The sequence below is a fragment of the Felis catus genome, chromosome B1, assembly GCF_018350175.1.
Source record: "Felis catus isolate Fca126 chromosome B1, F.catus_Fca126_mat1.0, whole genome shotgun sequence".
NCBI classification, from domain to species: Eukaryota; Metazoa; Chordata; class Mammalia; order Carnivora; family Felidae; genus Felis; species Felis catus.
The window spans coordinates 75,792,471-75,807,156 of record NC_058371.1 but is presented as its reverse complement, the minus strand read 5'-3'; the positions used below and the strand labels follow the sequence as shown (position 1 = coordinate 75,807,156).

At 39.6% G+C, this 14,686-nt stretch overlaps 1 protein-coding gene and 1 long non-coding RNA gene across 8 annotated transcripts in view; one reads left to right on the top strand and one right to left on the bottom strand.

Moving 5' to 3' along the window:
* FHIP1A (FHF complex subunit HOOK interacting protein 1A) overlaps positions 1-14,686 on the top strand; it is a 276,539-nt gene that overhangs the window by 182,541 nt on the left and 79,312 nt on the right. For all 6 annotated transcript variants that reach the window (XM_045055776.1, XM_045055775.1, XM_045055774.1 and 3 more), the window contains one exon: positions 3,472-3,703. In XM_045055776.1, coding sequence (XP_044911711.1) covers positions 3,599-3,703 — 105 coding nt within the window. In that variant the 5' untranslated portion in view covers positions 3,472-3,598. The remainder of the gene's footprint in view (positions 1-3,471; positions 3,704-14,686) is intronic.
* Positions 180-13,701, bottom strand: LOC123384910. 2 transcript variants are annotated; one of them, XR_006596694.1, is made up of 2 exons: positions 13,226-13,701; positions 180-555 (listed from the first exon to the last, which is right to left on the bottom strand). It is a non-coding gene; the product is annotated as an uncharacterized LOC123384910 (long non-coding RNA). The 2 variants fall into 2 exon arrangements; XR_006596695.1 differs by lacking the exon at positions 13,226-13,701 and adding an exon at positions 652-912.

Here is a 14,686-nt window from a genome sequence, read left to right as displayed (position 1 = left end):
TATTAATGAGATATATAAATTTGACTGTTCAGTAATTTTGGAAATAATAAAGTCAGCTCTGTCTGCGGTATAGAATCTGTGCTGGCCTATCAGACGCTATACATGTATTTTGGTAGCTCCTCCCCCCCACCCCATGCCAAAAAACTCAACAACCACACCACAAAACCACATGCAACCGCTGTCGGAAAGAGTCCTTTGGGTATTTTTCAGTGTTGGTGGTTCATTTGAAGAAAGAAAAAAGTCACTCTGAATGGTTTATAGAGCTGTCTCTCAGGCATGAAATTCGAGTTGAAGAGCGTGTGGGTATTTGCAGGGAGAACAGGCTGAATATGTGGCCAGAGTGTTCCTCTAAACAGTCCCAGCACCTATAGGTCAGGCTACAGAGAGTAGAGGGCAAGAACGGGAGAAAGGTCCAACAATGCCGTACTTATGACTTGAGCACATGTTCCGGTGGCTGCAGCCTCTTTTACCTGCTCCTGGCTTTTTGTTTAGTTTTGTCCTTCTCTGTTCTTCACTTGGGACGTTCAGCTGTGCTCTGAGAGTTAAATAAAAAGCCTGGAATGGAAAAAATGCAAAAGGGAAAAAAAGTGAAGCCTGAGAACAGACAGATGCAGGAATATATTGAAAACCTTGGCATTTGAGGAAATATACCTTTATACATCTCTCATAAATATGGAGTCCTCTCTTTCAGTTTTCTATTGCCCTGGGGACACGCTAGTGCTTTAATACTCTAACATGGGAATGAGAGACAGACAGACAGACAGGCAGGCAGACGGAGGAAATATCCAGCTTTCTTGTCTCGGATGTGTTGGAAGTATTTTCATTTATAGAATCTTCTGGCAGTTTCTCCTTCTGAAACATGAATTGCTTGACTTGCCTGATACCCCTCCCCCTTGTTCTCCCAAGCTTACCCGTTATTGTGGTTTCTGTATTTATGACACATTTAGAATCTTCTGTATTTATGACACATTTAGCCTTAAAAATATGATTGGTTAAGCATCGTCCAAGCGAGATGCACTTTTCTTAGAGAAGATACAGCCTCCTTTGGGAATATCGCCAGGGATTAAAGCCAGGAGAAAGGAGAATATAGATTTCTAGAAAGAACAGTGGACTGGGAATCAAGAGACTTACCTTTGATTTCCATCAAAACTAACCTGTGGGGCACCTGGGTGACTCAGTGGGTTGACTGTTTGACTCTTGATTTTGGCTCAGGTCATGATCCCAGGGTTGTGGGATGGAGCCCTGAGTCGGGCTCAGTCCCAGAGTGGAGCCTACTTAGGATTCTTTCTCTGCCCCTCTCCCCTGGCTTGCTCTCTCTCTCTCTCTCTCTCTCTCTCTCTCTCTGTGTGTCTCTCAAATAAAATAAAATAAAATTAAAACAACAAAAGAAACTAATTCGTAATTTATGACTTGAACTAAGGTATTTATCTTGTCTATAATGCAGTCTCACTGTCTGAAAAGAGTGCGTGTGCAGCCCCTCTGAGAACAAACCTAACAGACCTTAGAGAGCATGTTTCTAATTTTGATTTTGAAGCAGTTGGCATGTTCAATGTTCCCTTCTTATGTCAGAAGAAGAATCTGGGGATCCTGGGGCTGGGAGGAGTCTCAAGGAGTCTTGTACGTTTTGAACCTCTGGGATGAACCGAAACACTCTGATTTTCCTCATTATTTTCATTATAGCATCTGAATAAGAGACATTGTCACAGAAATATTATGTTTAAGACAACAAGGGAGTTAAGTCAGAACTTGTTTTTATCTCTTATCACGTAAAGCAGGGCCACATACTGAAATGTTACCTAATAAGGGCCAGTCCAGTAACCAAGAGTGAGGTGATGACGCTGGCTGTCAGATTCTAGGGAGTGGTGGGGACCGTGGGAACGGGAAATGTATACCCTGTGTGCGTGGGGAGGCCACTCCTGGTGTTTAAGACAACACATGGGCCTGTCAAAACATGCCTCTTAGTGGCAAAGAGCTGTTGTTGGCAGTGGGCAATGTCTTATTGAAAACAATAGATTTATATTATTAGGAATTAAGAATTACATGTTGGAAAATTCACCAATTTGAGTAATAAAATACAGTCCTAGACGATACACACGAGCTGTTTCCCTCAGGTATGTAATTTGTGTGGTCTTTCTTCAAAGAGGCTGTCCTCTTTCTACATACTTTAATCTCCTTCCATTCTCCTTAAAAATGTTTTCTTTCCTCAAGAATGATCACGTCTAGCAAGTTTTCTGTTCTTACATTCTAACATTTTTTCCCCCAGATATGAATGTTGAATGGTTAGCCTTCTACCCCCAACAGATGTCCTTGTTTTGAATATTCCTTAACTATGTTTTAGTTAATTTCACTCCCCACAAAGAACTTGGGCCATAAGTCTAACCTGAATCCTCACATTAAGCCCCCTTTCTCACACTTTATTGTTAGTGGGCGGAACAGTTGACCAGTGTGATACCCTTCATATTACTCAGTTGAAAATAGCTGGATTTTTTTTGGCACTGCAAGTCTGGAAATTTTATCATGGATTTTGTTTCCCGGTGCTCTAATAATTATCCTGTAATCACTTTGAACTCTCTCCAGTTTGTACGCTTAAAAAAAAAAAAAAAAAAGGATTCTGAACTGTACCCAGTCCTTTGGATGGGCTGACCACAATGATAAGACAATACCATTGTCTTACCACTTTTGTCTGTTAGCAACACGCAACTGGCTCATATTTACTATACACTCTGTGACCTCAATATCTTTTTTCTCCCTACCGGCTCTGTTGTAGTCATACTTTCTTCATATTTTATCCACATAATTCATTTTTCATTTGTAAGTGTGCTATCTTGTACTCACACCGAGTAAGCACTATCTTGTTTTTGATGGATCATTTCTATCTGTGATTTGTCAAGGTTACTTGGAATTCTATTATTTTTCAGAAAAGCTAGAAACCTTAACTTGGTTTGTAGCTATGAAATGACTGAGAATGCTTTAAATTCCATTATGACAGCCATTGATTAAAAAAAAATTCAATCATAATGGACCCAGGAGTCTGGGTGCTGTTTTATAAGTACCCCAAGTGGCATCAAGCCATTTATTTCTGTCGCTGTTAACTAATGGTTTTCCTGTTTCTGGATGTTTTTAAACTCCACAGACATTGTTATCATAATCTCTTGCTTGATTATAGACACTAGATTTGAATGATTAGAAATTCAATCTAGGGGACTGTGGTTGGTGGTAGTGGAGAAAATAAAGCTGATAATTGTTTAATTCATGCACGTAGCTTTGGTAGTAGCATCATTATTTTGTATTTTTGGTAGCAAGGTAGGAGAAAATAGGGGAACCCGTAGATAGAGTAGTAATGTCTCTTTCGTGGATGTTTTGTTCTGCGTTGGACTTTGAGAATGTCTATGCTTGGATTTAAATTTAATAGCCAGTGTCCTATTAAATATATGAACATAACGAGATGTGTTTTTGTTATTGTCCTTACAGGTTTCAGAAGATAACAATGAAATGTGAAGAAGTTACATTTCTTACGTGATACTTGAAAGTTAGTGACTGCTTGCCAAATTTTCTGGAAAATTAAATATGACTTAGAAGCATTGATGTATGAAGGTTTATGATGTCATCGGTTGCGACAGAAAGTAAACTCCAGCAGACTGTGAGCCTGCAGGGAGTTGACCCAGAAACATGCATGATTGTATTTAAAAACCACTGGGCACAGGTAATGTATGAGTTCCACTTCCTCTGCTGGTCTAGGTAGCCCTCAAGGTCTCCATCACATTGAACCAGGATTGCCTATCTCTGTGGCACTAACTAAGGCTTCCAGAAGTATAGGGCACGGAAACCCTTTCAGGTGGAAGGGAAAGCAACTTTTTTTTTTCTTTCCTAGAATAGGGATCTGGTTAAAAACCATGGTTGCCATAAAAGCAATTAGGGAACATATATGTTCCTCAGATATTTTTAGAAGAACAGCAGTTGGCCTTAAAGTGGCTTTTGCATCACTTTGCAGTAGACTTGACCTTGTTTACAAACTCTCTTTCCCTCCTCCCTGATGATTTCCATTTAGTCCTCACATTCCAATAGCACTAAAATACACATTTATGAAATACCTACCAAGTGCTGTGCTGAGTACTTCAAAAGCTTTAAGCTTTATGTCATTTAATCTTCTCCGCAAACCCACAAGGCAGTTAATATTAGCTTCCTCATTTTACAGATGAGGGAATAGAAAATTAGCGATGTTAAATGACTTGCTTGAGGTTATACAAATAGCGAGTTTGCAAGCAAGTGCATAGACCTTGGTCCCTTGACTCGTGTATTTGACCTCTGTGCTTCTACCATTTTTTGGGCTGGTAGTCCCTGTGTAATCTAACAAAAGAAGATGCCTGGCAGTACCTGAATTCATTAGAAAGCTGTTTATAAAAGTTTTCTTGATTATTCGTTTTGACTTCTCTGTAACTCTGATCTGCTCATAGAGATAATTAAGGGTTGAGTGTTCAGAAAATTTATCAGCTCACCACCTTTCCTCAGGGAGTTTGTAAGTAGTAAAATAAATAAAATTGGCCTTCTTTACTACTTGTCCAACATTACACTCCCTAGGTGAGCTGGTAAGTGGCTATTTATGTGACAGTTTTTTAATGACTACCCAGTTCCTTCCTGTGGCCGGACACAGTACAGGGGTTAAAGCACTGAGCCTGCAAATCACAACAATTATAGGGGACACAGTTTAGATCAAAAACAAAATCGATTCTACTTCTGGGTCATTTGCACTTTGTAGCTTCTTGTCATTCATATAAAGCTTCCAAGATTTTTTATGCATTTCCCATTCTCTGACTTTTTACAATTAGAATCATAATGGATTTGCTCTGGATTTTAAGGGCATGTCTGCTTTAGCAAAGGGAGGAAAGTAATTCAGGAGTTTTCCAGATAATTAGAGTAGTTGTCTTTGACTTTGCACTTTTATAAGTATTTTAATGTGCCAGCTCCAAAGTGGGTTTGTGAACCAAGGGGATGTGGCTGTTAGCCCATTGGGTGTGGGAAGAATATTTTAGAAAGCCTATTTTTATCTTTATCTTTATCTCTAATTTAACTTAATTTTATTTTTTTGAGAGAGAGAGAGGGCAGAGGCGGGGCAGAGGGAGAGGGAGAGAGAATCTTAAGCAGTCTCCATGCCCAGCCCAGAGCCTGACATGGGGCTTGAACTCACAAACGCATGAAATCATGACCTGAGCCGAAGTCAGACACTTAACTGACTTAGCCACCCAGGCACCCCAATTAGATGTTTTATATTAACAGTACTTTCAGCCTCAGTCATTTCACTTGGCTGAAGAACTCCCATCATTCTAGTATGTATTCTTGGCTCTGAGCCCATTTTGTTTATTTGTGTAAAAATACTTTTGATTGTAATTGTTCCTGGTGGAGTATCTGTGATGTGGTCCATTTAATACCCATTTATATAGACATGATATATCAACCTCTTGATTTTATGTGGATGGATCATTTGCCCTGTCAAATTCCGTCCTGGGCAAGCTTTCTCCAAAGCTGTTGGAGTGCTGTTAGAGAGTCTTAATTCATGAATTTGTAAATACTCTTTCACACTAGTGAAGGAGTAAATTAGTGGTCCCAGAATCATATTACTCATTTCCCTATCTTATATGAATGACTTCAGCATTATCAGACATTATGGGTTATCTGAAACATAGTACCCTTTGTTTAGTGCAGAAAATATATATATTTTTTCTTTTCAAAATTTTAAATGTTTATTTATTTATTTAGAGAGAGAGAGTGAGGGTCAGAGAGAGAGGGAGAGAGAGAGAGAATCCCAAGGAGACTTCATGCTGTCAGTACAGAGCACGATGGGGGATCATGACCTGAGCTGAAATCAAGAGCTGGATGTTTAACCAACTGAGCCACCTAGGACCCTCTTTTCAAGTTTTTACTTAAGTTCTAGTTAGTTAACATATATTGCAATACTGGTGTCAGAAGTAGAATTCAGTGATTCATCACAAGTGCCCTCCTTAGTACCCATCACCCATGTAGCCCAAGCCCCACCCACATCCCTCCATCAACTCCCAGTTTGTTCTCTATAGTTAAGAGTCTCTTATGGTTTGTTTTCCTCTCTTTCTTTTCCCCTCCTCCCATATGTTCATCTGTTTTGTTTCTTAAATTCTAATATGAGTAAAGTCATATGGTATTTGTCTTTCTCTGACTGACTTATTTCATTTAGCATAATATACTCTAGCTCCATCCACTTCGTGGCAAATGGCAGGATTTCATTCTTTTTTTTTTTTTTTTGATCTGATGGCTGAGTGATATTCCATTGTATCTATATATGCCATATCTTCTTTATCCCAGTGCAGCAGAATATTGAGTTGAGAGTAAGGATAACTTTGTCAGAGGGAATGGTGTTTAGTTATTAAATACTTGCTTTTATAAAGTGGAGACACTCTTTGTTTTATTGTTGTTTCAACCATTTCTTTAACTTTCTTACTTCTTTAGCCTTGACTTTTCCTTTTAAATAAACCTGCAAGTGCCCACAGTGTCTATTTACTTCCAAGAAAGGCTCTTGAGGACCTTTCTGTTGCATTTCTTCACGTTGAAGAAATGCATGTGAATGTCAACACAATTATTGTTAAATGGAGATTTACCAAGCCCAAACTGCGGATACATTGGTATAGGGGGCACAGGTGGACATGGGAATGTGTAAGCCTTGGTCTGAGCTTTTAAAGAATGTATATGCTGGGATACCTGGGTGGCTCAGTCGGTTGAGTCTGACTTCAGCTCAGGTCATGATGTTGTGGTTCACGAGTTCGAGCCCCACATCGGGCTCTGTGCTGACAGAAGCCTAGAGCCTGCTTCAGATTCTGTGTCTCCGTCTCTCTTTGCCCCTCACCCCTCATACTCTGTCTTTCTGTCTCTCTCAAAAATAAATAAACATTTAAAAAAAATTTTTAAAAATAAAGAATGTATATGCTAATTTGGATGACAAGGTGAGATACATGATTAGAAAATGAATAATATTACTACAGGAATTAAATCAAAGGAAGGGACTATTATGGGTGAAAGTGGCTTGCGAAATGGAGGAAGTGAGATTTTTGCTAGCTTGACTATAGGAAAGGAAAGTTTTCTTGACAAAGGAAAACAATGTTTTGGAGAAGATGTTGGGAAGAAATGTTCAGCTTTGGCTTTTCTTGGTGATAAAAAAAAAAAAGTGAGGAAGTTAGGGCAAAGTGGAGGTGCAAGGCTAACTCAGGTAAAGAATGAGAGATTCAGTTGATAGGAATAAATGAGACTCATTTCAGAGTTTTGTACATTAGTACTTTGTTGTGAGTTGTGCAGTGTGGAGCTACATGTGGAAGGGTTGCAGAGGATTGGGAAGTGAGCTAAAGCCTGATATAATCTCCTGTGACTAGTGTGACAGCAGCCCCTGGGTTTCCCTGAGGCCACCCAAGGAAGCTGTAAGGCTGGTAAGAAATGTGGCATAGTCAGAACTGGGTGACAACATTGTATTTACCGAAGTGCCCCAGCAGCTGGCAAGCATAATACTTTTTATCTGTTAAATTAGGGAAAATGAAGTCAACAGACGTCCGTGGTATCCAGAGTTCTTCTGTTTGTTAGGATACTTGAGTACAAATTCAGCCTAATTAACGTGTATTTGGCAGTTTCTGTTCCAGGCCTTGAGTTACAAAGCAAACTCTGATGGAGGAGGCTATCCGCTTGCCCACCTACACGCTGCAGTCTGTCAGGGACAGCTTGTCACACAACCAGCCATCATCCACGGCAGTCTGTGATTCAGGAAGGTTGCCAGTGGAGAGATCTTGAGTGGCCCAGTTGTGCACTTGAGTTTCCAAACTGTTCCCTGGGCCCAGTGATGTCATGACATCCCCAGAATAGTTCTTTAGGGGACATTCGGCAGGTGACATTGCTGACAGTGAATCCAGGCCATAGGAAGCAGCCTCTGGCTTGTACTTTCTCTCACTTTCTGAGACGCCGTCTTGCACTGTCATGTTGCCAGAGCAGTGACTCTAAAACCCAGATTTGCCCGTGTCAGTTTTCTAGTTGGACATTTCAGTGGCATCCGGGCACCTACAGGCCAGCACGTCACACAGGGCCTTTATGGTCTGGCCTCATTTCACTCCCTGTCTCTGATTTATTCTCTAGAAATGGGAAATTACTTGGAGTTCCTAGCCAACCCCACTCCTAGGCAGTGGCCTTCACGCTATTTCACGCTTCTCTGCTTTAGGCATTTCCTCCTCTTCCTGCCTGGAATATCCCTCCCCCTGGTTAAATGCCTCTCCTTCTTAAAGAGTCTTTTGGGACATCAGTTTTTCTAGGAAACCTTCTCTGCTCTCTTTTATGCTTCTACTCAGTGCTCCAGCAGCATCCTGAGTGTTCTTTCTCTGTTATACCAGCCACATTTTATTAAGATTATGTGTGCAGTAGCTTCCTTCCACCCTCATTTCAAGCTCTTCATGATCAGAGACCATTTATAGTTGACCTACATCTCCAAGTGCCAAGAATAGCGTAGCCCCATTGTTGTAGATATTCAATAAATTGTTGAACTGCGAGATGGGAACATTGTATGAAGTACAACTTTAGAAGAGCTAGGTGACTTAGAAAACAGCTTTGAACATACGTTAGTATTAAAACATTCCATAATTTTGTAGGAAGGTCTTTGGACTTCTATTTAATGATCTGTGATTTGGAGGACTGTGTGTGTGTGTTTAGTTTTTATAGTAGTCTGGAAGAACGATTTATAGTCGAGTAGACTATTGTTTTTATCTCTTGCCTTTACTTCTGTGCTTCTTCTGAATGGAAGAGAGAACAGGATGTAAGAAGCATTGGTCCACCAGATAATAAACTGTTCAACTATTTTGCCATGTGAATTAACCCACCCATACACCAGTTTTTCGTAATGGCACAGCTGTACCGTGAAGCTTCATGGACCTTGCTCTATTCATTCTCTGTCCTCTCCTTTTGAGCCTTGAATCAGTATTGGTTATATACTCAATGGTGTCTGCACTTAGAGCTAGGAGAACAGAAGTGATGGGTTAAAAATAAAATCAATTGGAAATGCACATTTCTGTGTGCTTCTGGTTAGTCAATAGCCCAAAGCTTCTCCTTACCATCCCTCAGCCTCCAAAAATAAGCGGTTATACAATTTTTGAGCCAAGAAAATTTCAGCTCAGATAGAATAATGACAATGGATGAAGAAAAGCTAGTGAGTCTAGTAGCCTTTCTCTTCTTGGTGAGGGTGGGGATGGGAAAAATTAGATTAGTTAATTAAGTCAAATGTCTTCCCACAATAATGCAAAGTAGATGATATGGTTTAAGTATAGTATCTTATGTAGAGCTCCAAGGGGCCTGATCCTAGTAAAGAAGTATAGAGGACTTATAAATGGATTTGAGATGTGTCTGTTCCCTGTGAAACTGATTCTCTTGTTCCGTTCGTCTTCATTCTTTTGGTCTATGCCTTGTCATGGACGAAATGACAAAAATTAGTCTTTGAGAGATGAAAAGTTGGGAAGTATTAGAGAATCTCATCTTAATATCTTAGTCAAATGATGTTTGTTAATATTTTAAAAATTTAGGGGCGCCTGGGTGGCGCAGTCGGTTAAGCGTCTGACTTCAGCCAGGTCACGATCTCACGGTCCGTGAGTTCGAGCCCCGTGTCAGGCTCTGGGCTGATGGCTCAGAGCCTGGAGCCTGTTTCCGATTCTGTGTCTCCCTCTCTCTCTGCCCCTCCCCCGTTCATGCTGTGTCTCTCTCTGTCCCAAAAATAAATAAACGTTGAAAAAAAAATTAAAAAAAAATTTATATCTTTTAGCTTCTCAAGTAGCTCTGAACTTGACAGTAGAAAGTGAAGCAGAACAGAAGCTGTGTTTCTTTAGAGGGCTGAGGCATTAACTTATGCTTCTAGTGGACTTTAAAGTGGTCTAACATGTGGAAATATCAACAGTGCACCCACTGTATGATCAGTGATAAGTCTGTTTTTTTACCATGGAATATTATTACATAGATCATTATTCTTAAATCCTTTCCCTAAAACCTAAATTTAACAAACATACCTAAATGAAGGTTTTATTATGTTATTTTACTTATTGATGTTTCTACCATGTTTCTTTATTATGGTAGTGCTAGACCATCTTTGGTCCCAAGGAGGTATGTGTAGATATAGCTCCTGCTTTTACCCTGTTCAATCCCAGATTTAGATATGCCTCTGGAGACTGGGACTGGAGCTGACATGAACCAAATTGTACAAGCACAGATATATTACTAGGCTGTTAATCTTAATACAAAAAGAAATGACTCAGTAGATGTCTCCCATGGCAATAGGTGTGCCAGGAATACCCCAGATTGAAAGACATGGCTTTTAAGTAATGATCAAGGACTGGATGGAAACTTAGTTTTGTTGTAGTTATTTGGTACATTAAGTGGAATTTGGCTTAAGATCGCAAAAGCCTGGCCTTCTTCTGTGTGATGGAAAATGTTGCTTAGTAACTTGGTTTTTTCCATGATGCCACTTTAATTAGCATTCCAAAGGATTTGGAAGTATGGGTTATACTCATGTGACTTTCTTGAAATAACTAGGCTCTAACCAAAGTAGCATAAGTAATCATCTCTTAACATATGCGTGTATATAAGACATAAAACAATATTGAGATGTAGTCAAAGCTAATCTGACAGATAAACACTTGCGTTTACCACGAAGAATAATCATTTGTTAGCTAGAGGAGTGATTATGTGGATCTTTCATTTTGACAGCATTTGAGATGCCTATTTTAGAATTTGTGAATATTTTTAATCCAGGCCTATTATTGCTGACTGATGGGGACCATCATTAGGAGTAGCTGATATCCTTAATAAAAGAAAAATGCTATTTATTCATCTCCTTTACCCCTAATAACCTTTATATTTATAGAGCAAATGACTTTGAATTTAGGTTAAAATTTAAGCGTATTTGTCAGATGATAATTTGTATACAATTGTTCATACTATTGATTTTTTGTACATTTGTGATAATTTACATGTGGCTCTATTTGTGATCCAGGCTATGATTCACACATAAATGTATCAGCTTATATTTTTTAAAGTTTGTAGACCAACAAATGCCTGGCCATGATCAGCAAAACATTTACAGTGCTATTTCCGATCTTAGCTGCCTTACTTAATGAGCTGGGGCTGTAGCAGGGGTTGATTGCTTTATTAAATGGCATTTTTAGCCTAAAGAAGTGAACTTGTTTAGTAAAGGAAATATTTGCACAGCATAGTTTGCTTGCGTTCATTCTCTTCCCATCTCTAGGTCCCTCCAGCTCCCCTAATGGTGTTTTTTTCTGGGACCTGAATCCCTGAGACTGAGTATACAGCTGAGAAGCCAATTTAGCAGAGTTGTGAGCATAAGATAGAGGATACTCAGGGGAATGTGCTAGGCCTGGGGAGGCCACCAGGAGCAGCAAGAGACCATGGATCTATAGGACTGGAAGCTCAGAGTAGATAAATGGATGAAAGTAGGCAGCAGGCAGAAGTCAGGACACAGGAGTACTGGTATGGTGGAAGTGATGTGAGAAGACAGCACTAAAGGAAAAAATAAGGAAAAGTCCAGGTCACGTGAGAAAGCATCTACAGAAACTGAGAGAACTGTGACACCATCTGGGCAGTGAACTTGAGGCATCAGTTCTTTGGCATTTCAACGCATGTTGTGCTGTAGCCGAGAAGCTTCTTAAGACATTCCCTGTCAGGTTAGGAACCAGGCCCTGGGTATGGGCCCTTAGAGACCACTCTTAAAAGCAGTTCATGGGTGTGTCTGCCAGGAAGGGAAAGGGAGGTGGCCTGGGAGGGTCCTGACACCTAAGAAGAGAGGTTAAGGACATGTGTCAACGCAGGCATAATTAACGCTTTGCTGAGCACTGTATATTCCATGACTCACAGGCCTTGGTGTAACACACCCTTTTCCAGGCAGTTAAACCACCCGGCCAGGGCCGGGAATGAGTAAGGGCTCTTAATATGTCTGCTCCATTACAGATGATCAACAAACCTTCAGTCTCCATGGGTTATCATAGCTCTGTTCTTGAGTTTCTCTGCCCATTAACCAGTGTAGAGGAGCTTATACTATAAAGAGGGTAAAGATGCTTCAATTTAAAAGTGGCTAAGTAGTTTGTCTTCTGTATAAAAAACTCAGTTCTCTTTTCTAAGCTTTTTCACAGCAAAAAAAGTAAGTCTGTTTGCAAAGGAATACAGTGGAATAAATAATATGTGACGGTTAATTTATGAGAAAATGTGCTTCATGACTATGTAAATAGTTCTGCTATATATTACTTATATATATTTAGATGTGTAACATATACTTACATGCATGCATATAGTATAAATACATATACACGTGTATAAATTTATATTGCTTAGGAATTTCTGAGAATTAGGAGATTTTCAATTATTAATTGCTTTTAACTCAGGGTTTTGGTTTTTCTTTTTTTAAAGTTTAATTTTTGAGAAAGAATGAGCAGCGTTGGGGCAGAGAGAGAGGGGGGAACAGAGGATCTGAAGCAGGCTCTGTGCTGACAACAGAGAGCCTGATGTGGGGTTCAAACCCACAAACTGAGACCATGACCTTAGCCAAAGTCAGATGCTTAACTGACTGAGCCACCCAGGTGCTCCAGTGTTTTGGTTTTTTAAGAAAGAGATTAGTGCAAAATTACTTTGTCTACTTTTATTTTTATTTATATTATGAAATTAGATCAATTTATAGGGGAGAAGAAGTAATTAACCTTAAAATCCCATTTATATCTTTTCAGACTCACTTATGATCCTGTGTCTATTTGTCAATATATTTAGTTTTTAACTTAAATTATTTCATATATACATTTGCATGCAATGATATGTTTCACTTAGTGTTTATTTTTAATAATTTTATTGTATGGTGATGTAACATTTCGATTATAATTCTCTTATTGTTGACTGGGTCAATATTATTTTTATTTTTCATTATTGAAAATATCATTGGCGTGAACATTTCTTAACATATTATTTTTGGATTATTTCCTTAGATTCTCCCCAAAGTGAGATTAACAAGTCAAAGGGCAGGGATAATTTTACAGCTTCTGATACAGATTGCCAAATTGTTTTCCAGAAAGATGGAGCTAATTTGCCCCACCACTAACAGTGTATAAAGCATAGGATCAATTTTAGACAGTTTAGACAGTCTGAGCACACATGAGAAGTGTAATTACATTTCTACCCTGAGGCCTACCTGTATAGATAGTTCTCATAAGTAAACTCAATATGTGGACTTTGAAATTATGGAACTGGGAGAAAGCGTGTTGCTGATTTATTCTTCAGAATGTGGAACCTTGAAGTTCGAGCTGTGGGGGCTCGAGAACATACGTGTTGAAGTGGAGGCCCCTTTTGGACAAGTGAGGTACTGTGGTCCCATGCTGGGAGTTGTTGTCAAGGCCAGAGCAGAGGGAAAGGACAGCCAGATCCCAACATTTCTGCCAGTGAGGTAGTCAGGCCTCTGAGGAATTCTGGAGGACTTCTTGGAGGTTGGGGGAGGCTGGGGGATCTCTGGAGTCTGGCAGGGAGCGAAGGAGAGATGTCCGTCCAGTGGATGTGCTGGGGCTGAGTCATTAAGCCAGGTGCCACCTGGGTAGCTGCGAACCCGAGGCCTTTCTCATTGAAAATGTCAACTCAGGGGTGTTGCAGTGATTTTTTTTCTTTGTGACAGCATTATTCATTTCATAATGAAGGTTGATAGAGATTCCAGATTCTGTAGAATTCTGTTCATTCTATGAGGATACACTTGCTTGGTCTATAAAGGCTCATTTGCCTTGTTTCTGACAGGAGAAAAACTTAGACCTTTCCTGGGGAAATACATTTTTCTCATTTCTCATGCATGCTGACATAGCATTGTACTTTTGCCAGCTTCCCCAGTGACTTGCAAAAATTCTATAACCTAAATATAGAGCGTGTAACAGCACGTTATAGAACTGGGCCAGGAGGGTACTGCAAAAGACAAACATAATCCCCATAGCGTGCAGTTCAGAAAGGCAAAAGGGAACAAGTATAAATTCATCGCTAGGGTGCTGGGTTGTCTAAAAATTATTATTAGAATATGTATACATTTTAAGGGAAGTCAATTGAATGGATATTGTAGAAATTCCAAGTCATAAAGTTACATGAGAGTTGAGATAGGAAATTCTTTTAATTTCTAGGTCCTAAAGTAGAGGTAAGTACTGATGGGCAGAGAGAGGTAGGAAGCATTCAGTAGGCAGCAGATGTAAGGGAGAAAAACACCAGGACATCGCATGACCTAATTGGGGATTTATTTATATTTTACCGTCAATAGATTTTTTTCTTTGTGGTGGTAAAACATATATAACAAAGATTGCCATCTTAGCCTTTTTAACTTTCTTATTTATTTATTTATTTATTTATTTATTTATTTATTTATTTATTTATAAATTTATTTTTGAGAGAGAGAAAGAGAGAGCACAAGTGGGAGAGGGTCAGAGACAGAGGGAGACACAGAATCATGAGCTGTCAGCACAGAGCCCAACATGGGGCTCAAAGTCGTGAACCACAAGATCATGACCTGAGCTGAAGTTGGATGCTTGACTGACTGAGCCACACAGCTGCCCCTCATCTTAACCTTTTTAAAATGTGTAGTTCAATGGCCTTGGCTACCTTCACAATGTTGTGCAACTGTCTCCAC